The sequence below is a fragment of the Glycine max genome, chromosome 10 (genome assembly GCF_000004515.6).
Source record: "Glycine max cultivar Williams 82 chromosome 10, Glycine_max_v4.0, whole genome shotgun sequence".
In the NCBI taxonomy this organism is placed as follows: Eukaryota; Viridiplantae; Streptophyta; class Magnoliopsida; order Fabales; family Fabaceae; genus Glycine; species Glycine max.
In genome coordinates this window covers 41150260-41176555 of record NC_038246.2, presented here as the reverse complement: position 1 = coordinate 41176555, position 26296 = coordinate 41150260, and the positions used below count along the sequence as shown (strand labels likewise).

Below are 26296 nucleotides of genomic sequence, written 5' to 3'. Positions count from 1 at the left end.
GATGATTTTTTAATTTTTTAGTGTTATTGAGGTGAAAAATTCAAATAATATAACTTGATATAAAACCACAAGACCACAAAAAATATAAGAATAATGTAAATAAATCAATATAAATAATGTGTTCTGGAATTATTAACATTTACGTGTTCAAATTTGAAATTTTCAACCGTTTCAGTTTTTTTTTTTCAACTGAAAATGTGGCAATTAATAGGCAGGGAAATTAATGTGTGTCTGCTTTATAGGTCCTACTATTAGTGATATCAGCCCTACGTATGCCACGTGGATAGTTAGGGAGCAGGTGAGGTACGCGCGTAGCGCGTGGCTATTGGCGAATGGAATGCTTTTCAAAATTCAAATTCCCTGTTATCCGGCCTACAGTAACTAAGCTGAAACATATCCTCTGGTTCTCCACTTCATTATCATTATTGCAAATAAAATAATTCTTTATAATGACCAACAAAATATCCTTTATCCCTATAATTTGAATTCAAACATTATAACAATAATCTGAATAAAAAAAACATTACTGTAAATAAACAATAATCTGAATATCTTTTTATTTATTTTAATTATTTTATTATTATTTTTTATTTTTCTTATTTAATTTCCTGACAAATGAAGAAATAATAAATAATGAAGTAAAAGTAAGTATATAATTATTATATTATAATTTAAAACAACAAATAAAAAAGTAAAATCTAAAAAATAATATTTTTTTATTTAAACCACAAGTATCTTTCATTAAAGATAATTATATTTAAAATATGTAAAATTATCATGAACGATAAAATTTAATGTAACATACTCAATTCAAACATTAAATATATGATTAAACTGAAATAATTTCAGATAGTTTAATCACGTGTTTGGTTGTGTCTAAAAAATAATATGTACTTAAGTTTTTTTCATGGAATAGTAAGCACTTAATAAGAAAATGTAATAATACATTGGTTGTTCTATTCTCATCTACTATTGAACCTGTGATCTACTATTTGACTAGAGTAAATTTGACAGGCAACTTGTGTTTGCTCTGTTAATTCTCTGAAAACAACTAAACAAGCTAGTTGGAAAAAACATACTCACCCTACACTATAATCATTTGGTTAATGTAAAAAGATTTTAGTCATTTTACCCAAAAGGAGCATTGATAAAGTTCGTGTATGTCATTACCAATATGCATGAGTAAATTATTATAAGTGACCCAGCTCCTTTTCCTTTTTGTTATTATGCACAGGACAGATTCCCATTCCCCTACAAACAAAGATAACAAATGTTAGAGATTGGAGTATAATGTTTTGTGAAGCATGCATAGGAAACTCTTTTTGTGACTGGGCTTGTTTGATTTCAGTTTCAAATTTGGGTACTTGAGAAAGTTATCACACACTCCCCAAAAAGGGACGTTTGGCACTGTATTTAATATATACTGAATAGAACAGTGCTGCTTTTGAGGCAATAGCTTGCTGTCATAGGTCGGTCCCATCCAAATTTTAGACCAACTCAGAGGATATCTACTGGTTTCGTGCATGCAACCTTAGTATTTTTTCTCCAAACAGAAATTGTAAATAACATTGTGTATAGTGTGTACTATAAGGATACATTAGATTTGTATAATAAAATTATAACATAATTCATATAACACTTTTTGTCTGTCTCTTTTTATCATATTATTACTTATTTTATTTTTTAAGTATATCTTACTTATGTAAATTGTTGTATACATTTACTATATTGATATAATTTCTCTTATAGTAAATCAGAGTTTTGTGCTATTGAATTTTTAGTGTTTTACTTTTCAATTACTAGTACTTTGCAAGAAGATATATTCTTCAATCCTCAGTGCTTTGCTTTTTGCCAAATTTCTCATGGTTTGTACTTTGGAGAAGCACTAAGCAAATAGGCATCTCTTAGAGACTTACACGAATATAATGCCATGAACGACTTTTTACTCACTTTCCATTAAAAGGAAGGAGGAATGATAAATTGATAGGCCATGCTTTCACTTTACGAGAAGAAAAAGTTTTTTCTCCTCTCTTTTTTTCTTCATGTACTTTTTGGAAATGAAATATTAAAATATTAAATTAACCATTTGGATTCAACCTAAAATGTATATGTTAATATGATGGGAAGTAAAATAATAAAAAAAAATTAAGAGATTTTTTTAACAGATGAAAATAAAAGGAAAAAACATAAAGATTTTGCTTATTCAAATGAGTGAAATTTAGCAAAATAAAAAATACTAAATTAATTTAAGGTTAAAATATATTTTTCATTCGTATAAATATAGAAAAGTTTAGAATTCATTACTAAAAAATTTTGAGCTTTTTTTTTGTCTCAAAAAATTAAAATCTATTAATTTTTGACTTAGACATAGGTTTGGATAAATTTGAACCTAGGTATCACTCTTTTATTGGTTTTATTGATAGCTATGGAAAAGGGTGATTTTTAGGGGTTAAAAATTGCCACAAATTTGTAAATTCATCTTTCCTAACCTCCTATTTTCCTATTTTTTTTATCTTCTTTGTCCACCAGCCTAATCCAAGACAGGGGTGAATTCGGAAGCCAAATTGTTGAGTTTATCGGCGATGTTTGATTCCAATAGAACATTGAAATTAATATTCGTAACGTTGAGTTTGAGAGTAAAAGAGTTAGGTTTTCGGAAGAAATGAGAATTCAAAGAAGAAGATGATGACATGGTCAATAAGGTGGTGTTAACCATTGTAGTTAAACAACATCTAAAAAAGAAAAAAAAATATTTATTTAAATTCAAAGAAGATGACGAAAGTTAGGAAAGAGGGACTTACAAATTTGTATGTATGTGGAGTCCTACATTTTGTGGTGGTTTTTAATTCCTAAAAATAACTCGCTCTCACAATCATCAATGGAATCAATGGAAGAGTAACATGCAGGTTGGAGACCTAAACTTGCATCCGAGCCAAAAAGTAACAAATTTCAATTTTTTGAGGATGATAAAAAGACTCAAAATTTTGAATTGACTAATTTTGATCATTTCAATATTTATATGGACGAAAAAAAAATATTTTAGCTTACAATTTAAGTTAAAAAAAATATCATGTAGGCTTGAATTCTTCTAAGCTTGGTTCCGGATAAAATATAACACATTTGAATTTTATGAAAACAAAAAACGTATCAAAAAATTTGTAGGGACATATTTCAAAATTTTTAATATTTATAGAGACGAAAAACATATTTTAACATTAAATTAATTTAATTAAAAAAATGAAACATTTATTAAAGTATTTATTTCTTAATATAAAATTATTTTTTATGTTATAAAATATTGTTTAGGTTAAGAAAATTAAACAAAATAAAAAATCTTGGGTTAGTTACATAATCCTTAGGCAAAAGTCTAACTCTTTTTTCTCACCCCAGGAAATAACAACATTATAATGAAGTCGATTTCAAGGTCATGTAGCAAAATATTATACCCCACCCCACCAGACCACCAATACGTACCATTTTGTCATTTGCATTTGGTAGTATTCGAGCAACCCACTATTAACATAGTACGTAGGAACTAGAAAGGAGCAAGAGCCTATAAGTATCCGCTGCATATTTGATTTAGTTAAAAATATGTATTTTAATATAAATTAAAAAGATAAAAATAAAATAAACACAAAAATAAGAGTTTTGATAATATTACTTTTATCTCAAACTTAATTTTATAACTGAAAATCAAACATGTTGTTAGTAGCCAAGTTTAATTTAAAGGTAAACCCTACGTCATATCACGGGACAAGTTCTATGTGAAAAATCATGGTCATGCACCTCTGATTCAATGCACAATGTGCAGTTGGCTATTTTGGTTTGCTTGATGCACAATCAGCTACATAACTGCATAAGTATAATCCACAAAAGTGTTCATTTGAGATAGTAATTAATTTCACTATTTTTGGACGTTTTCTTTGTCTTGGAGGACATTTGTGATAACATAACAGTTTAATATGAATATATTTTGAGATTAAATTATATAGGAATTTATAATTTTTTCTTTTAATTTTTTCTTTTTGAGCAAATAATTGTTAGATTAACATCATTTAAATTTTTGTAAAAAAAATATTAAAAATGATGAATTTATAATGTCTAGTGAGTAAAACAAAACTAATTAAAGAAAAGAGAGTTAATTAATCGAGGAAAACAAGATTAATTAAGGAAAGAAGACTAATTGAGAAAAATATGACTAATTAAGGAAAGAATACCACTTTAGGAAAACAAGACTAATTAAGGAAATCATAATAGTTAAGGAAATCATAGCTAATTAAGGAAAGTAAAGACGGGTTTGGTGTAAGAAACCTGATAATCTGCCCCTATAAAAGAAGAAAAGAGAAGAAGAAAAAGACACACTCAAAGAATACAATTCTTTGTAAAAGACAAGACTAGAAGAACGAAAAACAAGCATTCAGAGTTATTTCTTTCTTTCATTCCCTTTATTATCTTTTCCTTTTGCAAATGTAAAGTAATGACAATGGTAGACTAACTTTCTAACATTCTCATCTTCTGAATTTTCTTTTACAATAATATTGGATTTTTTTATCTTTTCTGTTTTTTTATTTAAATTCTTGTTTGATTTAAATTTTTTGTTAATTTAAATTAATGTTTTTCAACAACTTTTTTAAATCTTTTTCTTAATCAAATATTCATCTACCTAAGTACAAACAAAGTCTCTGTGAATATGATATTTGGATTTCCGTCTTAACTTTACTACTTGAGACGAATTGGTGTACTTGTCAATCCATCAACGGGATATTGAATATATACCATTTAGGCGTATGTGGTGGCTTTATTGGGAATTTAGGATACGATGAGTTGTGGTCAACATCAACATGAAAAATATATGTAACACCTCATTTTTTGTAAAATAAACTAAAAATGATTTTTTATTTAAAAATAAATAGTTTTAAAAAAATGATGAGGTTTTTATAATTAAATAAATAAGGAAAATAACTTTATTAATTAAAATAATAATTTGAAGGAAAATAAATAAGATATTTTATTTATTCATTCGATAGGAAATAAAATAGAGTTATTATTTATAAAATAATAAAAAAAAGAAAAATAGAGTAAATAATAGGTTGAGAGTACCCTAATTATAAATAGAGATATGTTAAGTCAGTTTTCAAACGATACGTCTTTACGCTTTTTCTTCTTCTCAATTTCATCTTTTATTCTTCCTTTCCCAAAATCCTTTATTTTTTCCATATACACTCAAACTTGTCTCAGTAAAATGACAATCTTTAACTTGTTAACCGTTGGATCATCGTGAAATTTGAGTACCAGATTTGAAACTCATTTTCGAACATTATCATCATTGGAATTTGCTAAAAATTGTCTTAAGTGAGAGAAATATCCTTTGCATCATAGCTTTATTTTTCCCGCATACACCCAAACCTGTTTCAGTAAAACTATGATCTAAAACTCATTAATAGTTGGATCGTTGTGAAATTTAGACACCAAGTTCACAATTAACGTTTGCAAAAATCCACCGTTGAGATTTGCTAAATAATATCCATAAAGAGAGAAATGTCCCTCGAACGGAGACAGTAAAATAAAAGCTTTAATTCCTTCTTTTTTCGCTCTAACGCTTGGAAACCCTAATAGAGAAACTAGAGAAAAAGCTTTAGGAATCTTAGACAACTGCTAGAGATGCCATTATCACTGCCAGAAATACACACGTGAGCCCGCTTAAAGGTAAGGGATGAATTTATTGCAATTAGGATTATAATAAACATGTGTAGGGATCCTTAGAGGATCAAATTGAGGTTTATTTTGGAATGTTTATTGTATTGTAATTCTTCCAGTATGATTATGTGAAATTATTTGAGAGATTTTACTCCCTATATTGTGAGAAGTATTTTTGTATAATTTATTTGTGTTTTGAATAAGATTAACGTTATAAATAGTTATATTGAGATCATGAAATTGTTTATAAGTGATAAATTTAATATGTGATGAATTATGAGATAACATGTTGCTTTGAGATTACAATATTGTTATTGAGATTGAATATAAGTGCAAAGTTGGACATATGTTAATTTGTGAGATACACGTAAGCATGTAATGATAAATTGTGACATTATGAGATGTTAAATCGTGGACATGAGATTTGGTTGTGAATAAGTGTATGGTTAACACTTGATGTGACAATACTTGTGTTGTGAGCTGTGAATTATACAATAACCCAACTGGTGTTTACCTTGAGAAAAGTGTTCATGCGCAACGTTAAAGGAAAAATGTAAGATTCCTAGTTAGGAACCTAAAGTGTTAAATTATAACTTAATGTGTTAAACGTGTTTGAAACACGAGTGTGAGGTCGTAGGTATTGTATAATTCATGAACAATGTCTGCGTGCAAAAATTATTTTAGGGGTTAGACTTGAATTAGGAAGGTGGGGCAATAATGGATTTTTCGGAGTCTAGGCCTTGGAGGTAAAGACACTTGGTTTGAGTGCTCCTTTAAGTCTATGTTGATCCCATATAGTTGGAGCATTCTCGCAAAACAGAATGACAATGAGTGGTCACCTTATGATTTTACTTAGTGAGAGTGACCTAACATACACATTGTGTGGTGTGTCTTATTATGTACACCTAAGCGCCCCAGTGTGATTTTTCAGTGACATGGTACCACATTATATATAGTTTTTCTTAGTATAATTGTTGCATAATATTTGCTAATTGTTTATTATGAAATTGATAAGTGTTATTACGTCTTGACCCGAGTGTGTGATTCATTTGTAATATGATTGGTGATTGAAAAAAAAAATTAAATGATAAAGTGATGAAATGACGTGAATTGTATTAGGTTGAGCTATGTTATAAATACTTTTATAATTTATTTTGATAATGTCTTTGTTTATTTGTATTTTTTTTTGGAAATGTGATAACCCACTCCCTATTTGCTATTTGTGCTTGGATCATATGATGATCTCGAACCTTATGTTTGTGTGAGCTAGGTAGATGACTCTAAAGAACCTCATGCTAGAGGGCCCTGAAACATAATACTTTGATAGGAAATGTGAACCTTATATTAATTGCATAAAGCCCTGGACCACATTGTTTTGAGTCGAGATGATTTTATTTGGAGACATTCTATTATAATGTTAGAAAAGTGAATGTGAGTCTTTTACCCTTTTGAAATATTTTTATTTAAATGTGTTTTAAATTTTTTTAATTAATTTCACATTTTTATTTTTTTATTATTAATACATATATGTATGGAGTAGAAGGTGCCATAATATCTCCTTTTGATAGAAATATATATTCAGAAAATCCAAAGGGCCAAGCCAGTGACATGTAATGCCCCGGAAAACAAGTGTGAAAAAGAAAGGATAAAAAAAACATATTGAAGAGAAAAACCAACCTAGATGATAACCATAAAGTTCTAATGATGGAGATGGGCCCAAATACACAACTATGCAATTACCTCAGATTGTGCATCTGAGCCCACTCATCTATTGTTTAATCAAATAGGATGCTACAAAAATCACTTCCTTGTTCTTCTATTAATTTCTAAGATAGTCTGAATGATTAAACTTTAGAAAGTGAACTCTCTCAAAAGCTAAGAAGTTGAATTTCTCATACTATACGTTAGCTTCAAGAGAAAGAACAAATTTATATAGCCCTTGTTACTTAGTTTTTCATTCAATCATTACTCAAAATAGCTATGGCAAACACAACATGTTAGTGTGTGTTTGGTTTAGACTTAACACAATTTTCAATGCACCCCAACGGAAAAGTATATCCTCTTATTACTTTGAATTGATCAGAAGTTTGAACTGGTTCAACATTTAAACAAACATGCCGTTAATAGTTTTAAATGTACGGGGAAACATATTGTGAGTCTTGAAAGGAAAAACAAGATGTCATGTTAAAGGATTTTAGAGATTGAAATAAAACATGTCAAGTGTATCTAATTGGTTGGTTGGGCGCATTACACATGTTTAAGGACGTAGGCAAGGTGGTTGATTGACCAGCAAATGACCTTGTTCAGTAAAATTTTGAAAATAAGATATGCCGTCTGTTCCTCCCTTATTCATAGCCTAACATTCAAATCGTGCATTGATGAGTTTTCAGCTTTTTATTATTCTTCATTCAAATTGATGGTAGGTAGCCACTTCCCACTGGTATTATAAGCACTAGTGTCAAAATGGATTAACTCATTAAGACACCAAGATATTTCCTTTTTTCCCAATTATAAAACCCTTTAGATTAACTCATCATTGTTGACAAAAAAGTTATAGCATTAAAGTTGTTAATTATTTGTATTATTCTTTTATTTTATCCACTTACTTTCTCATTAATGTTTGGAGAAAAAATTATTAAAAATATATAGAAAAAAATAATTAATGTATAAAAAAAATTAAAAAAAATCTTACAAAAATAGATAAACAAATTTTTGAAAGAATCTTATAATTAGAAAAAATAATAATGTCATTTGAGTTGGAAAAAAATATTAAGATCCCATATTAATCAACCCAATCTCAAAATCGGTTAAACTATGCATGCTGCTGGATCGTAATGGGTTGGGCTAATTATTTACCCAAAATTTTCTATTTTTTTCATTATTTGAATTTATATATTCTCAAATGATTTTTTGCTGAATGATTGCTTATTAAGGGTTAAGAATTGAAGATAAAAATAAAAATAGCAGAATACAATCCCTAATAAATACTTTCCATCCCCTCCCTGATCTCCTCTGCTATAGACAGAGAAAAAAAAAAACTAATTTATTTAAACTGATTTTTTTTTTATAAACGGTTAGAGCTTAAAGATAAAAGACATCGATGCGTTACATACTTGTCAATTTTAATTTTGTTGATGTAACTGTTAAATAAATAAAAAAGAGATCATTTGGGTCATGTTGTTGCTTGCAAATCAGACTGCATAATGCCATGCCTTCTGGTTTTGGAAGGTGAAGCTTACTGTCTTCTATTTGCGTTAAAATTTGTCAGCTTTCTTGAATTGGAGATTGTTCACTTTGAGATGGATTGAAGACATTGGTGTGTTTTTTTTTTTTTGCAAAGGTTTTTTTTACAAGATTCATTCAGTAGCTGAAGAATTTTCAGAGTTGGGAGTTATTATTTCTGAGTGTTGCTCTCTTATGTCTAGTAATCAAGGAAGAAACAATTAAAAAAAACACAGAACATTAGATAGGACAAAACATGGGAGCAAGAGTGTTTACCACATCGAACTGATGGTTAAACTCCAATTGTGTGTATCTCAGTTCATATTTAATTATGGGTTAACGCAAACATCAACAAAGTTATAATTTAAACTTGTCACTGACTTTTCAAGTTTTATAATAGTTTTAACAAGTTCTGGATTTTCCTCTGATTTAGGTCAACTAAGAAACCCTTGTTGTGATTTTCTGCAATCAAAAGATATCCTCATGCTAAGGTGCCTATTAAAAGAATTCAAGTAGTGGAAATTATTAACTTCCAAATTTAGAATCTATTTCTATTTGGATTTTGTAGCATGAATTCATTTGGAACCATGATCAAGTTGGATGCAAATTTTGGAAGAACTTCATTATTAAGGTCAAATTGTAGTTGATGTGACTCAGGTTCTATAAATTAAGAGTAATTTGGCTTCCAAGGAATAAAGTAAAATGCCTTAAGTCTTATATAGTGAGATGTATTGTACATTTAAGAGTGGAGAAGAGCATAAAGATGATTGATTTACAGAGTTGGAGCCCTCTCAGCGGAGCCAGCAATCACAGTGAGCAAGTTGTTACCAAAAGGGTCACTGAGATGTTTTGCTAAGTTCTCAACTGGACCTTCTCCAGTGACATATGCTTGGAAGTAGAAACCAAGCATTGCAAACATAGCTAGTCTACCATTCTTAATTTCCTTCACCTTTAGAAGTGCAGCTTGGTCTGGATCCTTTGCTAGTCCCAATGGGTCGAATGGACCACCCGGATGAAGCTTGTCTTCCAAGTCCTATATGGAATATGTCACTTTCAGTAAATCAACTGATGAATTTCTGTTAAACTATATGAATAGGGTGGTAATATGCATTCCCATCATTCACTTAAGTCTGAATTAAGAGAGATCGTTTGAATAAATAATAACCTTCCCTTTAGTAAGAAAAATGTTACATACCAGGCCATTAATAATTCTGTAGTACTCAGCACCACCCACAAGAACTATCTCAGCAACAACAGCAAGAATAAGATTGATGGGGATAGGTTTCCCGAAGTAGTTCAATGTACCCCCATCAAGAAGCAAAGCTCCAGTCTGCATTGATTCCATGAAGATCAGCTCAATGTAAACAATACAATTCCAAATTTTCAATTAGGCCATTTTAAAATATGCTATGTGCTAACTGCTAAATTAAAAACCTGTATTGAAAATTAAAATAGATTATTAGTTATTCAATAAACAAGATTAATTCAAGACTCGGTAAGAAAAAAATGAATGCAGAAAATAGAATATAACGTGTAAAATAAATGGAAAGGATGTTCAATCTGAAGTCAATAGAATGGTATTTGTCCATGGCATGAACTCAAGTAAATTGGAGTTGTTCTGCTCATGGGAGAATAAGGCTCCTGTTTTGCAACTGATCACAGAAGTGCTCCTAGCAGGCTGTAGCTTAGCATCAGAAACTTTTCCAAATTTTACAGTTTGTTAAGGCAAGGTGAAGTTTGGAAAATGTTTTAAGACCCAACAAATTTATACACAACATATGATTTCCTTGTGAACTAAGAGCAGTGAGTTGAAGAAACATATTTTTCCCATGTCTAACAGCTTTCACTCACAATTACCTCCTAGGCTCCTACCCAAAAGGAACAAGAAAAAAAGAGGAAGCATTTTATCAATTACAATTAAAAGATATTAAGCATATTTTTGGGTTCGAGCAAATGAATTTCACCCAAGGAAGCATCAACAAGATTTACATATTGAATTGAGGCATTCCTTTCCCGGCCCATCTTTCAACTACTATCCACTTTCCAGCAGATAATATGTATAGCTAGAAATACCAAATACATGTATAATCGCAAGTTGTTTACACAAAACATAGCTTAGACCTGTGTTATGAGGCAGATCTAAATACTTAATTTGTTGAGTCATAAAATCAGTGCATTAATGAAGTTAACAGGGGTTACAATTGACAGATCTTGCAAACCTTGAACCAAACAGCCTCAGGACCACAGTTAGCTCCGTATTTGTTAAAGGCCTCAGGAATGATGAATCCAGCAGCACCAAGCATTGCCCATCTGGCATGAATCAACTCAAACGCCTGGTACCTGCATCACATCGTCAGATAATCTAATATAAGCATATAACGAAGAAACTAAGCATTTCAGTGTGTATATAGATATCTAATTTTCTGAGTCTACATACTTGGCGAAGTCCTCTGGCTTCTTGCTAAGACCAAACGGATCATAACCATAACTGCAGGCATGAAAATCAACAAATTAGACCTAACAATAAGGATTAAACATTATAAACATTTCAGTAATATCAAGTTTTCAATTCAATAGTTCACATGTCAATGAGAGTTGTAGCATGAAAGAAAAGGAAACTAGAGAGATGAAAAGACATACTCTCCAGGCACTTCTCCGGTCAAGTACTCGGGGATCTCAGATCGGTCCAAGAGACCCTCAGGCAAGAAGATCCTTCTGTCAGGACCTGCCACCAAGCGAAAGCCAAAAGTTAACAAATTATGAAATTAAAACCCTTCTACTGATACCTCCGTGCTAATACTTTAAGTAGTTAGCAAAATGAACCTCTTGACATATATATAATACCCTGCATTAGTTTCTTTCTTTATTTAAGCCATTAGGCATGGACTATTAATTAAGTTGAGCATAACTCCAACATGCACCCTTCCTACTCTTTTGGACATTATTTACCATCAACTTGTCTGTGTCTGGATAAGCATTTTGCATAATTGATTAAGAATGAAACTGATTTCAGTTAAAATTGATTTTAAATCTTTTTATAGTAAAAGCTAGCAGTATAATTTTTTTTATCCAACAATTTCTCACTGTGAAACTAAACATGAGAACATTTACCTAAAATCATGTTAGCTAATACTTCATCATGAAACAAATGGATGATATAACATTAAATATAAAACACTATGTATTCATTGTAAAGAAAAGAAAACGAAAATGTGTAGAAACAAATGGCCATTATTGGAGTTGGAGAGTGACTCACCATACCACTTGGCGAGTTCCTCATTGGCGGGGGATACAGCGGCAGGCTTTTTCTTTGGAGGTGGAGCTGGCTTCTTCTTGGAGAAAAGTGCGACGGTCTTGAAGGTGGCAGGTGTAGTTGGTGATGGAGCAGACCTGGTTGCGCATCTGAGGTTAACGGGGTTTCCAAGGATTTCTGACATAGCCGCGGTGGAAGCCGCCAGGGAAGCCATGCTTTCGAAACTAAGGAGGTGAAGGAGCTAGCTAAGCTATATGCATGGAAAGGTGAGAATGAAGAGGAAGATACTATATGCATGGTTTGGTGGATGTGCACGTGCCACGTGGGATTCATGATCCTGAGCTCTCATTGGTTTGCTTGCAACAATGTGTAATCCAATGCAACAATGTGATTGGATTTACCCTCACACGTGGAAGATGATGGAGCTTACGTGTGCTGCTCCTGGGCGTGTATGTTTCTTATGTTTGGATAATGTGTTTTATCCGATATGATATATTATATTATATATCTCATGTCATGGATGGTCCATATAGTGTTATCAGAATTAAAAGTTATGCAATAAATTTGGTGTGACTTGGCAGAATTAAAGGTTGAACTGGTGACTCAACTTAATTGATTTAATACATCATGTATTTTTTTTAAGTTAAAGAATATTACTCACATGAAAAAATTAATTTAAATTTTAATTTGTAGATTTGTTTATTTTACTTTTTACTAAATATAATTATATCTTAAAATTTGAAATCATAATTAAAGCTATTATTACTTATTATTTGGCTTCTTTCTCATGGCATTGTTATATATTGTATTTAGCTTATCTCATATCTAATGGACTTACTAGTTTAAAAAATGACTATTCTTTATGAGAATAATGATGAAATGAATGAAAAAATAATAATATTTTTTAAATAAAATAGATTTTACAAAAATAGGATACACAATGCATAACAACACTAAGGATCCAAGCTTTTGGAAAAAAGAAAAGTAATTATAAAGTGTGCAAGCTAATCAATTTCTAATGAATTAGTAATATTATACGTAATGCCCTAAAGTGCACCTAAAAGCTAAGTATTAATTAAGTTATATTTTAAGTCTGTTGCATTTATATCTAAGATGCTAAATAAGGTATTTGATATTTCTATATAGAAAAAGGGATGACCTAAAATATCATGCCATGTATTCCGAGAATGAATAAAATCATTTTTTTTATTATTTGTTTTTAATGTTTTCCATCTCAATCATACAAATTGAAAGATAAATATTTGACAACCACTAGTAAAAGAATCTTGGATTTTTTTTAAAGGAGAATCTCGGAAAAGTTAAGCATTAGATGTAACACTTTTATATATATATATATATATATATATATATATATATATAATACATGATTAAAACATGTAAATATACTTATGAATAAAAGATATTGTTAAAATAGATAAAATAAATAAATATTTTGAAAGTTGTTTTCATTTTTCTTCCATCCTTACACAATGCTATCATAAAGTGCCAATTGTAAAGAAATAACTTACACAAAAATTAAATAATAAAAAAAAACTAGAAGGAATAATAAACATTAATATTGAATCTCACCCACCTTTAAAGTTTAAATATAAATGTACCAAAATCATTACAATTGTAACAAGAAATAAATATTCATCACCCCCTCAAAACATCACATCGTATCACTATAAGATTTTATACAACAAAATATTACAACACCAAATATAAAAAAGGAAAAATCATTCTATACTCTATACTCAGAGTAGTCACTCTATAGCTACCTACGGCAAAGACATACCTTTGGAAAGGTCGCTCTCATCTCTTGACGAATCGCATATGAAAGCTTCGGGGTATAAGTCCACTGGTTGAGGTAATTCTTTAGTGTTGTACTTGTACTTCTTAGGTTTCTTTGATTGAAAGCTTTTCTATTATCATCATTTGTTTCTGCCTATACTCCATAACACCTCTCCTTTATATCGATTGCAGTTGAACATTATGCCTGATCTATTACTAACAATTATTCCTGATGAAAATGACTATTTCAAGTAGCTTTTTGGTTGAGGCAAAAAAGCTTTAAATTTTAATATACAGTTTCTTCACTATGTTCTGAAACTACTTAAGAAAGGACAAAGGCATTATTAGCCTTCTGAGACTGGATAAATTTAAGTAACTCTTTTCATAGAAATATAGGTTCGCACTCGGCTTGATTGTTCTTTTCCTCTTTGGTTTCTTCCCCAGTTTTCCTTCCTGACTGAATGCCCATTCATACTTTCCAGAAGCCCAAATTTGCAATAACTACATAAATTTAGTCTTTAAGCCCATCTCTCCGAATTAATAAAAGTTACAAATACATCACACTTTTCTAGATAAAATTGTACAGATATTATGAATGCCACCTTCAACTCCACTATAGGTTCTTCCAAATGTTTAGACTTTGGAGTTACATTCTGTAATTTGAAGATTTCAGTTCATTTGGTGCATGTTTATGTTGTCATATGGATTTTTTTTAATAAGCAAAATATATTATTAATGAAAGTGACAATAATGATTTAAGCGCAAGATTTGCCTAAATAAAGACAGCAAAATTTGGTTCATATATATATATATATATATTTATTTATTTTTTATTTTTTTTCTCTATTAAATTTGGTTCATAGGCTCTGGTGCATATTATGTGTCATCATATTGCTCAGAAAACAGGCCCTTGGTAAGTTGTTAGTGACGTTTCACCAATATATAAACGAGCTTCTTATGTATTTTTAATATCATCTTTCCAGGATATTTCATATTATGACTGATGGTGTGTCTCTTATCTTTTTTTTTTTTTGCAGGTTAGAAAAAGAGATGAAAAATGTAAGGTCGTGATAGAAAAGTCTAAAGCATATGATAAATGCCAAAATTGATTTTTTCCCTTGCCTATAATATACTTCCTTTTGAAGCAGTTTAGGATTGTTAAATTGTTTAGAAACCAATTCAGATTTAAAGCTATAAACCTGCTCAGGATTATGTAAATTATGTATTTCGTTATTACATTATTATTATCTATGTGTATATCTTCACTTTGAAGTTACACCCACGTGCCCTTCATTCTTAGCACTTTATGTTCCGGATTTAAACAATTTAAAACATGACATCTGATTAGAGTCTACCATGAGAGGGCTCACTTTATCTTATGGATTTGAAGTTTTCTGCCCTCTATCTTTTTTGTTGTTCTCATTTTTTTGGTACAACAGTGATTATGTAGTTTGAGCTTATGATCTCATTTTAACTACTCAAAGCCCCTCCTCAGTATACCAATCCTAATGGCTATCGCTACTTTATGAATTCAAATTCATCTCCCTTAATCAATTTGAAAAAGATATTTTGCTTCAATCTCTACTACACAAAAAAAATGGAAGATTTACACCACCATTTTAATGCTATTTTTGGCTAGTTATAAGGCCTAATAGATATATGAAGCGCATGGTTGTTTCCAGAAAGATGCCAATGAGATGGCATACACCAATAACATTAACGTGTGGGCAATCCTAAGTTTCAAACCACGCAATTTCGTCGTCTTCTAGCCCCACCTATGGAAATTGTCAATTATATTTTGACCGTGTCAAAATCACGGTACTCTATACAAAGCAGCTAAAGATTTTTGGATTGGGATTATCTTTTCCACGGCATGAAAATTATGATATTTGCAATTCTTTATTTTGCATCTACTTCATTCTTGCAAAGGATTGAAGTTGACCTATTCTGTTTCATTTTCTAATTTCTATGGCTCTACCAAGTGTGAACTGTGAAGGTCTCTGAAAACATGAAAATCTCTTCATTTTTACAATTTTACTCCATCTTCAACGTTGGGGCTACCTATGTTAAATTCATTGCAATTTTTTTTTATATCTTACTAATACTTTTGCATGAATTTAATGTATATGTACTAACGGTTACACCGTCATCTAATAACAAATTATCATTTAAATCATTTTAAAATAATTATTTTAAAAGTCAATAAACTTATCATACATGATGGGTTATGATTAGATGACCGTGTAAAACTTTTTACATTGTCACTATATAATTCTTTTTCTCTTATGTTTTATGAAAAAAATTCTTTTGTAAAATAGATGAACTTAAACATTTTGTTGTATTTATAAGTAACAGCCGAATTTAATTATTTTTATGCATTTCTAACTTTTTTTTAATGAATATTTATACCTACATATATATCATTAATCAATGGTATAATATGTTTAAAAGCCTTCTGCATTGATAAATGAAGTAAAGACAAATGTATAATTTGTTTGCATAGGATTTCAACATAATAGCATGCATATAATGATAAAGCTCAATGCGTGGATTGTCACAGGCCTTGGTTAACAGATCTAAAATAACACCAATTTGAGTTGACATTAACATTATTAAAAACCAATTAGATAGCTAACATAGCAGGCCATGGCAATTTGTGTTCTTTACTCAGCCGGCAAACTCTTTTATGTCTGTTAGTTAGTCATCCTAGTATGTAGTTACTCTCTCACGCAAACCACCTACACTTCAGTTTTGTTTCTCAGATGTTCCAATTAGTATTCTTGATGTTATTCTGTTTTTTTGTTTTTGTCTGCTTTCAATGATAAAGTGATTCTATAGAAGTGTTCATGTTCACTCTGCTAACCTTCCAAATTCCAATATTAAACTATGGCCGGCCACAACATATGCATGGTTGCTACGTTTCTCCATCCTTTTAATTTGTGTCTTAAACTATTAAAGCCATTCTCCAATGGCCATAAACTTAAACTGGTTCTGCAACAATTACAGACCACCTTGCTTCTAGTTCTAGCATTCAAAAATATCTTAAAGCCATGTTCTACTTCCTCAAAAGATTGTGCCTTTTATGTTTCCTCTTGCTATCCTTTGATGTTTCACTGTGTTCATGTGCTTCACTCAGAGACTTGGCTTCTTGCTTGGATAATCACGATATCAAAAACTTTACCACGCTCCCTTACAAAGAACATGATCATTCCTCTGCCTATAATTACTACAAAATTCTCAATTTTTCCATCCAAAACCTTCGGTTCGCAGAACCCGTGATTCCTAAGCCGATAGCCATTGTACTGCCAGAGAGTTTGGAGCAGCTGCAGAAAAGTGTAGCATGCTGTAGAGAAGGCTTCATGGAAATAAGAGTAAGATGTGGTGGACACAGCTATGAAGGGACTTCATATGTTGCTGATGATGGCACTCCTTTTGTCATCATTGACATGATGAATTTGAACCATGTTTGGGTGGACATGGAGACAGAAACAGCATGGGTTGAAGGTGGTGCAACATTGGGAGAGACTTACTATGCAATCTCTCAGGCAAGCAATGAACATGGATTCTCAGGTGGGTCATGTCCAACTGTTGGAGTTGGAGGACACATTGGTGGTGGTGGATTTGGAATTTTGTCTAGAAAGTATGGTCTCGCGGCAGATAACGTGGTGGATGCCCTTCTAGTCAATGCTGACGGAAAATTGTTCGACCGCGAAACCATGGGAGAAGATGTGTTTTGGGCCATTAGAGGAGGAGGAGGTGGTCTTTGGGGGATCATTTATGCCTGGAAAATCAAGGTGTTGAAATTGCCTCAAGTTGTAACTAGTTTCACTGTATCAAGAACTGGCACAAAAAGGCATGTTGCCAATCTAGTGCACAAATGGCAAAATGTAGCACCAAACTTGGAAGATGACTTCTACTTGTCATGCTTTGTTGGTGCTGGCTTGCCTCAAGCTAAAACCAAAGGGTTATCAACAACATTTAACGGCTTCTATCTCGGTCCTAGGGCCGGTGCCATATCCATCCTAGACCATGCCTTTCCTGAGTTGGGTATTGTAGAAGAAGAATGCATAGAAATGAGTTGGATTCAGTCAACTGTTTTCTTCTCTGGCCTAAGTGATGGAGCCTCGGTCTCTGACTTGAACAACAGGTATCTGCAAGAAAAACAATATTTCAAGGCTAAATCAGATTATGTAAAGAAACATGTTCCTCTTGTGGGCATAGAAACTGCACTAGACATCCTAGAAAAGGAGCCTAAGGGATATGTTATTTTGGACCCTTATGGTGGAAAGATGCATAATATAAGCAGTGAATCTATTGCTTTTCCCCACAGAAGAGGAAACTTGTTTACAATTCAGTATCTGATATATTGGAAAGAAGCTGACAATGACAAAAACAGTGATTATGTTGATTGGATAAGAGGGTTCTATGCTGCTATGACTCCCTTTGTCTCATGGGGTCCAAGGGCTGCGTATGTTAATTACATGGACTTTGACCTTGGAGTGATGGAGCGGATTAGCAATGGTGCTAATATGAAAGATGTTGTGGAACATGCAAGGGTTTGGGGTGAAAAGTACTTCTTGAGTAACTATGACAGGTTGGTGAGGGCCAAGACTCTGATTGATCCTAACAATGTTTTCACCAATGACCAGGGCATTCCTCCCATATCTTTGACCATTTCTGATGTCAAACCACAGAGCAAATAAATGATGCCATATTTGTAAAAGGGATTAGCATATTCATTTGAATTGTGTGATATCACTGTGATCCCCTGCATTTGTGAGCAAATTGCATTTCATGTTAGATTGAGCTTCAATCAATTGTAGTAACTACATCAATCTACGACTAGTCAGTTAGAAGTTGAATTGAATGTGGACCATATGCAAACTCTAGATTGGTTGAAACATGAAATGAAATATCTCCCAATATCTTTTCTTTTTTTTAATGTTATCCCAACAGTAAATTTTTACAACAGTCTCTACAAAAAAAGAGATAAAAGAAAAAAAGAGAAAAAATGTTATAAAATAAGTGATGTAATGGGAAAAAAGTGGGTAGAAAGTAGAATAAAATGGGATTCCAAATTGTGTATCCCTTTTTGTCCCATTAATGGATGCATATTAATTTTATGTTTTTTTTTTAATTTTTACAATTTTTTAATATTATAATTATGCATAAAATGTTTATGAATTAATTGTTGTTTATCATTACTATAATAGTGTTAGATCTAATTCTTATACAGGAAATTAATTTTCATTTTATTCCTCATGAAAATATTTTATACTTCATTTTGTTTTTATATGAAAAAAATTATGCTTTAATTCCAAAATATATATTTTTATTTTAATTCTTATAAGATTTTTTTTCAAGTACCATTATAATTTTAAAAGAATAATAAGAATGAGTTTATAATTTTTTTGAAAATATATTTTTTCATGTAATTATTAAAATGAAAACGTGCGAAACACGGGGCCAAAATTTTAGTTTAGCAAGAATTGAGATGTACGTGAAAAAGATGGCATTCATAGAACTCTTTCTTATGGAAGGATTTTTAAACATATTATTATTTATTAAAATTGATTGAAAATTATAAAGATATGACTTAAGTTGATTAATTTTAAGATCTATATAATTTTATATTTTAAAAATAAATTTTACCCTCCGTGTTCCTTGTTCTTTTTTTTTAATGAAGTGTTTTTTTTTTCTTTTTGAAGACCGTGTTCCTTGTTCTTTTTCTGTCTTCTCTTTTCATCACATACCAAAATGTTGGTGTTAAAAATTGTATTGTTAATACTTGTCTTCTAAAAATGATTCTTTTAACACAGTTTTGAAATAATAAAAGTTATTTTTTATTTCAAAATTATATTTCTAGGCACCTACATATCCACGATTTTTTTTTTTATAAAAATAGTGAAATATAATTATAATTACATATAAACATATGGTGTCATCAAATAATTAATGAAATTGCTCCATTTAATTTCCTTCTAGAATAATGGATTGTCTGGACTCTAGAATGTGCAGAAGATGAAGAATGAGTGAACGGAAACAAAAGATAAATTTATAGAAATTGTGAGGAATCTAACTCTAACCGAGGTAGTGAGGTACGTAGCTCAAAAAGGTGTTCCCCAAACCAAGGTAGCTAAATGGCATCATCATTTGTGGGCACTTTATTACCCAACAAGTTCACACAAAACAAACACTTATCATCTGTTCCTGCAAGTAGAGGTGCTCCAACAAGGAGAAGAGTACACTTAGCAACAACAAGAGCAGAGAGCATGACTACTGTCATAGAAAAACTTGGCATCAAGATTGAGAGGAACCCTCCTGAGTCCAAGCTCACTCAACTGGGTGTTAGGCAATGGCCCAAGTAATAAATATACTTCTTTTCTTTATTATATTTCTCTTTTTTGTTTCCCTGTAATTTCTGTTTTTTTTTTTTTCATATGATTTCAATTATTTGAATGGTATTTTGGTTTTCTTTCATTTTGCTCGAGTTGAGGTTTGGATTAGGATTTTTTTTTCCTTTCAGTTTTTGATGAATGAACGAATCAAGCTAAGTGCCATAGGATTGAGGTTGATTTTGTTAAGGTGTTTGTATTATGACTGTGGAGAAATCATAGGAAAGAGATTTATGAGGTTCTTACTTCTTACCTTAACCATTCAACAAATTAGGTAGACATGATAGAAGTAACTAACTTTTTAATTGGCTCTATAGAAGTTGCAAAGATACAAGCTTTCATTCTTCTATCAAATGCATCTAATCTCTCTCTGACTCTGTGTGACACACATATGATGTGTAACAGATGGGGTTGCCCTCCAAGCAAGTTCCCATGGACATATGAAGCCAAAGAGACTTGCTATCTTCTGGAAGGAAAAGTGAAGGTCTTTCCTAGTGGGTCAAATGAGTCAGTTGAAATTGCTGCTGGTGACTTGGTTGTGTTTCCCAAAGGGATGAGTTGCACTTGGGATGTGTCTGTTGGTGTAGACAAGCACTATAATTTTGAATAATAAGAACTTCCATGAATTGATGATTTTGTTGGATATAATAAGAAACTTTGGAGTGGTATTTAGCTTTGAAGGTGTTTTTCTTTGCTTCTGTTTCTCTCGTGCCTTTTGTTCTATTTCACTTGGTTCCCATCAAAATAATTTGTGATACAGCATTAACAATGGTTTGGTTTGGTTTCAAGTCTGTTTAGGCTCCAACCTCATTCAACCTTTCCCTAAAATTTGTGACCAAACAAGTTAAGTTGGACAAGAGTCTCCTTGGATTAAAATTCTTAGTAGCTCAAACAGCTTCCTCCATGGAAGCAATATTTTGCATCTAATGGATATTTAAGGGAGAGTGTGAATATTTTGAGAAGTCAAAAATAGCATTTGCTATACACATGGGTTGAGTCTGAAACTATGAACCCGAATTTAAGGGACTATGGCTACTTACTTGATAACTTTGTGCCGTGGTTGTTTATTGTTCCCTTTCAAAAGCATTCATTCTCGGATCAAACTTGTTTTTAATTTTTTTTTACGTCTTTGCCTTCCTTGTTGACATGAGCGAGTGATGAGTTTGGGTTAAGCAACCAAGTGTCTTCTTGGGTTTGTTACCATGTTTTTCTGGTACAGCCTAAAAAAATGGGAAAAATTACAACTGATTTTGTCAAACTTTTTTGAAGCAAGGTTTTATTAATTAGTCAGCAATCTATGTGGAACTTAATTAGCACCCTTGAATTCTTAGAAATCTACTTTATAAAAGACTTGGTTTCATTTACTCGGGACTAATTAAGAGCCTGTATTCACATGAGAAAAAAAATAAAACCATATTAAAATTACAAGAAATAAAGATTGAGTTTAACTTTGATACATGGATACTGTGAAGACTTTTATATTAATCAATAATCATATCATATGTGACAGTTCATAAATAAATGGCTATTTTTTTTAAAGTATTGATACATATAAGTTCTAAATAAATTTATAAAGATATACTTATGATAATCCATACTTGGATAAATCTAAACAAATACGTTACCTATAAAAGCAAAACAAAAAAAAACTAACAGACCAAATCCTACGTTGAATCATACATGCACCTGCTGTAGGCCGTAGCATTGTTAAGATTTCACCCTCAAGACACACTTCAACAACAGAAGCAGTGACAGAAAGAGGAGGAGATGACAGGCTCAGCAGATCCATTGGTGATATCATTCGGTGAGATGCTCATCGACTTTGTTCCTGACACATCTGGTGTCTCCTTGGCTGAGTCTTGTGCCTTCATCAAAGCCCCTGGAGGTGCCCCTGCCAATGTTGCTTGTGCCATATCCAAACTGGGCGGCAATGCTGCCTTCGTCGGCAAGGTTCTTAATTTCTACAAACAAGCATTTTCCATTCTGCATTGAGATTGTTGATTATTAAGTTGCGGTCAAGATTTCTTTGCATTCCTTGATATTGGGAATGTAGTTTGATGTGGTCACAATTGCGATGGCAGACACCCCCAATAAACTTCGGCCCATATCTCAATCGCAGATTGTTTTTTAAAACCTTGTTGATTATTTTCTTTATCGTTTATACTTAAAAAAAGAAAAAGTAATGATTTCAATGTGACAGATGGGAGATGATGAGTTTGGAAGGATGCTAGTTGACATTTTGAGAAAAAATGGGGTGAACACAGATGGTGTTTGCTTTGATACGGAGGCAAGAACTGCATTGGCTTTTGTGACATTGAGGAAGGATGGAGAGAGGGAGTTCATGTTCTATAGAAACCCCAGTGCAGATATGTTGCTGAAAGAGTCTGAATTGAATATGGGTTTGATTAAGCAGGCTAAGGTATTTCACTATGGATCTATTAGCCTGATATCAGAGCCATGCAGATCAGCTCACTTGGCTGCCATGAAAGTTGCTAGAGAAGGTGGTGCTTTGCTGTCCTATGATCCAAATGTGAGGCTTCCTTTGTGGCCTTCTGAAGAGGCTGCTAGGTCTGGGATCAAGAGCATTTGGTTTGATGCTGACTTCATCAAGGTGTACATACATAAAGCTTTTTAAAGTTTTTTACATTTTCTGGAAGCCTGGAACATAATGAATTGTAGATTTTGTAGGGTGTGACAGAATAAAGGAATTTAGATCTTGAACTTGTTCTATTTTTTTTTTTTTTTGTTGAGTGGTGGGCCATTTGTAATTGTTAGCAAATTAGTAGAATAAGAGGATTCTCTACTCTCAAAGCTTGCATTTTTTTTTCTCAAGTGATGGTACGAAACAATTGATCATTGACTATGTAGGTGAGTGATGACGAGGTGCATTTTCTAACACAAGGTGATCCTGAGAAGGAAGATGTTGTCATGACCCTGTGGCACGACAAGTTGAAGATGCTTCTTGTGACAGATGGAGAGAAGGGTTGCAGATATTTCACCAAGGTACTATCCACCCATGTTTTGAAAATAAAGTTTGTTTGGCTAAATAGATATGTAATTATGATTTTACATATGGACAATTCATCAATATTTTGTTCATTCGCAACAAAATCTTTTCTTTTTACAATGGTTAAAAAAAAATACTTATTTTTAAGAGAGATATTATTTCACCAATCTAATCACAAGTATCTAATATATTGATACCTAACAATTTACCACAAAGTTGCGGCGAAGGGTATAACTTGTACAAATACCTTTGATCATTAACTGGTTGGTTACGTTTATGTAGTAATTAATGATCTTGGCTTGAGGTTTGCTATACCATTCAAGATGGTTTTTATTTGTTTATACACATTTAAGCTGGATGTCCTTTTATGGTGTGGTACTGTAATCTAAACATAGCACCTTTGGATATTTTGGTTTACTGTAGAACTTCAGAGGAAGGGTTACTGGATTCTCAGCCAAGGTAGTTGACACAACTGGTGCTGGTGATTCTTTTGTTGGTGCACTTCTCACTGCTGTGGCAAGGGACCCTAACATATTTCATGTATCTCTCTCTCTCTCTCTCACACACACACTAGCATTAGTTTTCAAGACTAGCTTTTATTATCGTCTCATTGGCTGATATCTTTGTTTTATTAAATCTAATATGAAGAACGAACCAAAATTGAGGGAGGCTTTGACGTTTGCAAATGCTTGTGGAGCTATGTGTACAACACAGAAGGGAGCAATTCCTGCACTTCCAACCGCTGCAGAGGCAGAGAAGTTTATTTCCAACTCTAAGGCCAAATAGACTCTCCTTCCAAATTTGATAGTCTTTCTGGAAACTACCCATTCATTTTCATTTTAGAGTTTCGTTTTATAAGCCTTTGATAACCAATGACTTGAAATTGTTGTTTCTGTTTTTGAATAATAACCAACTTCTTTTCTCTTTTTTGCACAATGGGCACTTATAGTGTAACACTCGTTTTTTAAAAATAAATAAAATTTTAAAAAGATAATGAGATTTTTATAATTAAATAAATAAGGAGAAATAATTTTATTAATTAAGGTAAATAAAATAAATATGTATTTTTAGAAAATAAAAATGTTGTTTTATTTATTTATTTAATAGGAAGTAAAATAAAACTATTTTTATGAAATAATAAAATAAAAAAAATATAATAAATACTCGACTCAAAACCCTATTTATAAATAAGGACATATTAGGTCATTTATTATAATTATGATATGTCCCTAGTACGTAAATAGTAAAATTGAGACTTCAATTTTTTTTTCTTCTAACGCTTGAAAATCCTAGTAGAGCAATCAGAGGAAAAATTTGAGTAATCTTGGGAAACTGCTAGAGACATTATTATCGCTGTCGTATTACACACGTGAGCCCCGCTTAGAGGTAATGAATGAGTTTATCTTAATTGGAGTTAGAATGAACATGTGTAGGAATCCTTAGAGGATCAAATTTGAGTTTATTTTGGGATGTTTACTGTATTGTAATTCTACCTTTATGATTATAATCATGAGATTGTTATGTTTGACGGATCAATTGATGCCCTAATGCGAATTGGTTGACGAAATTGAGTGCTCTTGGTGTTTTTGAACCTTTGATTTTAATATAATTATGTGAAATTGTTTGAGGAGTTTTACTCCCCATGTCGTAAGAAACATTTTTGTATAATTTGTTCGTGTTTTGAATAATATTTACTAGATTAGCATGAGAATTAGATTGTTGGAAACATTTTTTGTCATGTTTTGGCCTTATAAGTTTATTATGTGTCAATGATTATAATATATATATATATATATATATATATATATATATGAATTGTTAAAATAAAAATAAATTAGGAATTAATAGTTCAAATAATAAAATTAAATTGAATGAAATTAATAAATTAAGATTCAATAATAAATACTTTCAATTCATTTTTAGTTTAATTATTTATTAACTCATTTTAATTGGAAATAATATAGTTCAATTTAATATGTATATGTTTTATGCCATGTAAATATTAATAGTGTGATGATTATATGATTCATAAGATGTGATAACATGTTGCGTTAGAATTATAACATTGTGATTGAGATTGAGTATATGCAATAAATTGAGTATGCGTTGAATTGTAAGATACATGTGTATTGAGATTTTGTACACATTGAGTATTGAGTTATGAATTATATAATCACATAACTGTAAGACTGTTAGTTGCTATTCATGAGTTATTATGGTATTGGAAATTTGCAAGAAAATAGCAACGTGCCTCAAATTTATGGTTCTTTTTGTGGAAATTGTATTTATTTTCTTTCTTGTGTGATTTTATAGAGTAAAAATTCCATTTTTGTGACCTAATGTTGATTTCAACTCAGTTTGTAGGCCAAAGAAGTAAATGTGCAAAAAGTTGTTGATGAACTCGCTTAGTGAGGCAGATTGGCTAAGCGAGCCTCATCCGCTTAGCGAGGCAGTCAGCTCGCTTAACGGATGCAAAACCTCAGAAGATGATAAGTCAGAGATCAGCACGCTCAGCGCACAGCCAGCCCGCTCAGCGAGGACATTGTCTCTTCTCACGCTTAGCATGTCCAAACTGGCTTAGCAGGTTTTCACTTACTCTCGCTCAGCAAGACATGCTCGCTGAGCAAGCCTTCGTGTGCTGAGAAGTCCAAGAGTCTTTAAAACACTGAGATTGGTGGAAACAAAAGGGCATGAGCACCACAACCAGAGGCTAGCCAAGCATTTGCTTCATGAAAAACATAGAGAAATAGGGCTGAGAGGCTGGAGAAGACATTCTTCTTCATCTTCTTCCATTTTCTTTCACCAAAAACATTTCTTTCTTTGTTGTTTTGAAGCTTTACTCGTAATGGAAGGCTAGAACTTCTTTGTTGGGGAGCAGGCTACTGAAACTCTTGATGTAATGTTCTAAATATCTATTTAATGTTATTT

The 26296-nt window shown here is 31.7% G+C and overlaps 4 protein-coding genes and 1 long non-coding RNA gene across 5 annotated transcripts; 4 read left to right on the top strand and 1 right to left on the bottom strand.

Moving 5' to 3' along the window:
* Nucleotides 1-9612: 9612 nt before the first annotated feature.
* LOC100820327 (chlorophyll a-b binding protein CP26, chloroplastic) lies at nt 9613-12448 on the bottom strand. Its single transcript, XM_003536141.5, has 6 exons — nt 12176-12448; nt 11560-11644; nt 11357-11407; nt 11139-11259; nt 10115-10249; nt 9613-9952 (listed from the first exon to the last, which is right to left on the bottom strand). Exons 1-6 carry the CDS (start codon nt 12384-12386, stop codon nt 9692-9694), a joined length of 864 nt encoding a protein of 287 aa, XP_003536189.1. The 5' UTR covers nt 12387-12448; the 3' UTR covers nt 9613-9691.
* A 1344-nt stretch (nt 12449-13792) lies between these two features.
* Nucleotides 13793-15242, top strand: LOC106794918 (uncharacterized). The gene is made up of 3 exons (XR_005886665.1): nt 13793-14042; nt 14830-14879; nt 15004-15242. It is a non-coding gene; the product is annotated as an uncharacterized lncRNA (long non-coding RNA).
* A 1403-nt stretch (nt 15243-16645) lies between these two features.
* Nucleotides 16646-18908, top strand: LOC100776134 (reticuline oxidase). Its single transcript, XM_003535362.5, has one exon. The coding sequence runs from the start codon at nt 17017-17019 to the stop codon at nt 18667-18669; it is 1653 nt and encodes a 550-aa protein (XP_003535410.1). The 5' UTR covers nt 16646-17016; the 3' UTR covers nt 18670-18908.
* A 1103-nt stretch (nt 18909-20011) lies between these two features.
* On the top strand, nt 20012-21027 carry LOC100527470 (uncharacterized). The gene is made up of 2 exons (NM_001249568.2): nt 20012-20330; nt 20767-21027. The coding sequence occupies exons 1-2, from the start codon at nt 20107-20109 to the stop codon at nt 20969-20971; spliced, it is 429 nt and encodes a 142-aa protein (NP_001236497.1). The 5' UTR covers nt 20012-20106; the 3' UTR covers nt 20972-21027.
* A 228-nt stretch (nt 21028-21255) lies between these two features.
* Nucleotides 21256-24406, top strand: LOC100775586 (probable fructokinase-5). The gene is made up of 5 exons (XM_003535361.4): nt 21256-22311; nt 22562-22972; nt 23230-23364; nt 23792-23908; nt 24017-24406. The coding sequence occupies exons 1-5, from the start codon at nt 22129-22131 to the stop codon at nt 24152-24154; spliced, it is 984 nt and encodes a 327-aa protein (XP_003535409.1). The 5' UTR covers nt 21256-22128; the 3' UTR covers nt 24155-24406.
* Nucleotides 24407-26296: the final 1890 nt, after the last annotated feature.

What these genes read in the sequence shown, in the direction of transcription:
- LOC100820327 (XM_003536141.5), bottom strand. Translation starts at nt 12,386, where the DNA reads ATGGCTTCCCTGGCGGCTTCCACCGCGGCTATGTCAGAAATCCTTGGA. An exon ending in GGAACTCGCCAAGTGGTATG is followed by an intron (nt 11,645 to 12,175) that starts GTGAGTCACTCT and finishes GCTTGGTGGCAG; the next exon opens with GTCCTGACAGAAGGATCTTC. An exon ending in ACCGGAGAAGTGCCTGGAGA is followed by an intron (nt 11,408 to 11,559) that starts GTATGTCTTTTC and finishes TCATGCCTGCAG; the next exon opens with TTATGGTTATGATCCGTTTG.
- LOC100527470 (NM_001249568.2), top strand. Translation starts at nt 20,107, where the DNA reads ATGGCATCATCATTTGTGGGCACTTTATTACCCAACAAGTTCACACAA. An exon ending in GGTGTTAGGCAATGGCCCAA is followed by an intron (nt 20,331 to 20,766) that starts GTAATAAATATA and finishes GATGTGTAACAG; the next exon opens with ATGGGGTTGCCCTCCAAGCA.
- LOC100776134 (XM_003535362.5), top strand. Translation starts at nt 17,017, where the DNA reads ATGTTCTACTTCCTCAAAAGATTGTGCCTTTTATGTTTCCTCTTGCTA.
- LOC100775586 (XM_003535361.4), top strand. Translation starts at nt 22,129, where the DNA reads ATGACAGGCTCAGCAGATCCATTGGTGATATCATTCGGTGAGATGCTC. An exon ending in ATGCTGCCTTCGTCGGCAAG is followed by an intron (nt 22,312 to 22,561) that starts GTTCTTAATTTC and finishes TCAATGTGACAG; the next exon opens with ATGGGAGATGATGAGTTTGG. An exon ending in TTGATGCTGACTTCATCAAG is followed by an intron (nt 22,973 to 23,229) that starts GTGTACATACAT and finishes TTGACTATGTAG; the next exon opens with GTGAGTGATGACGAGGTGCA.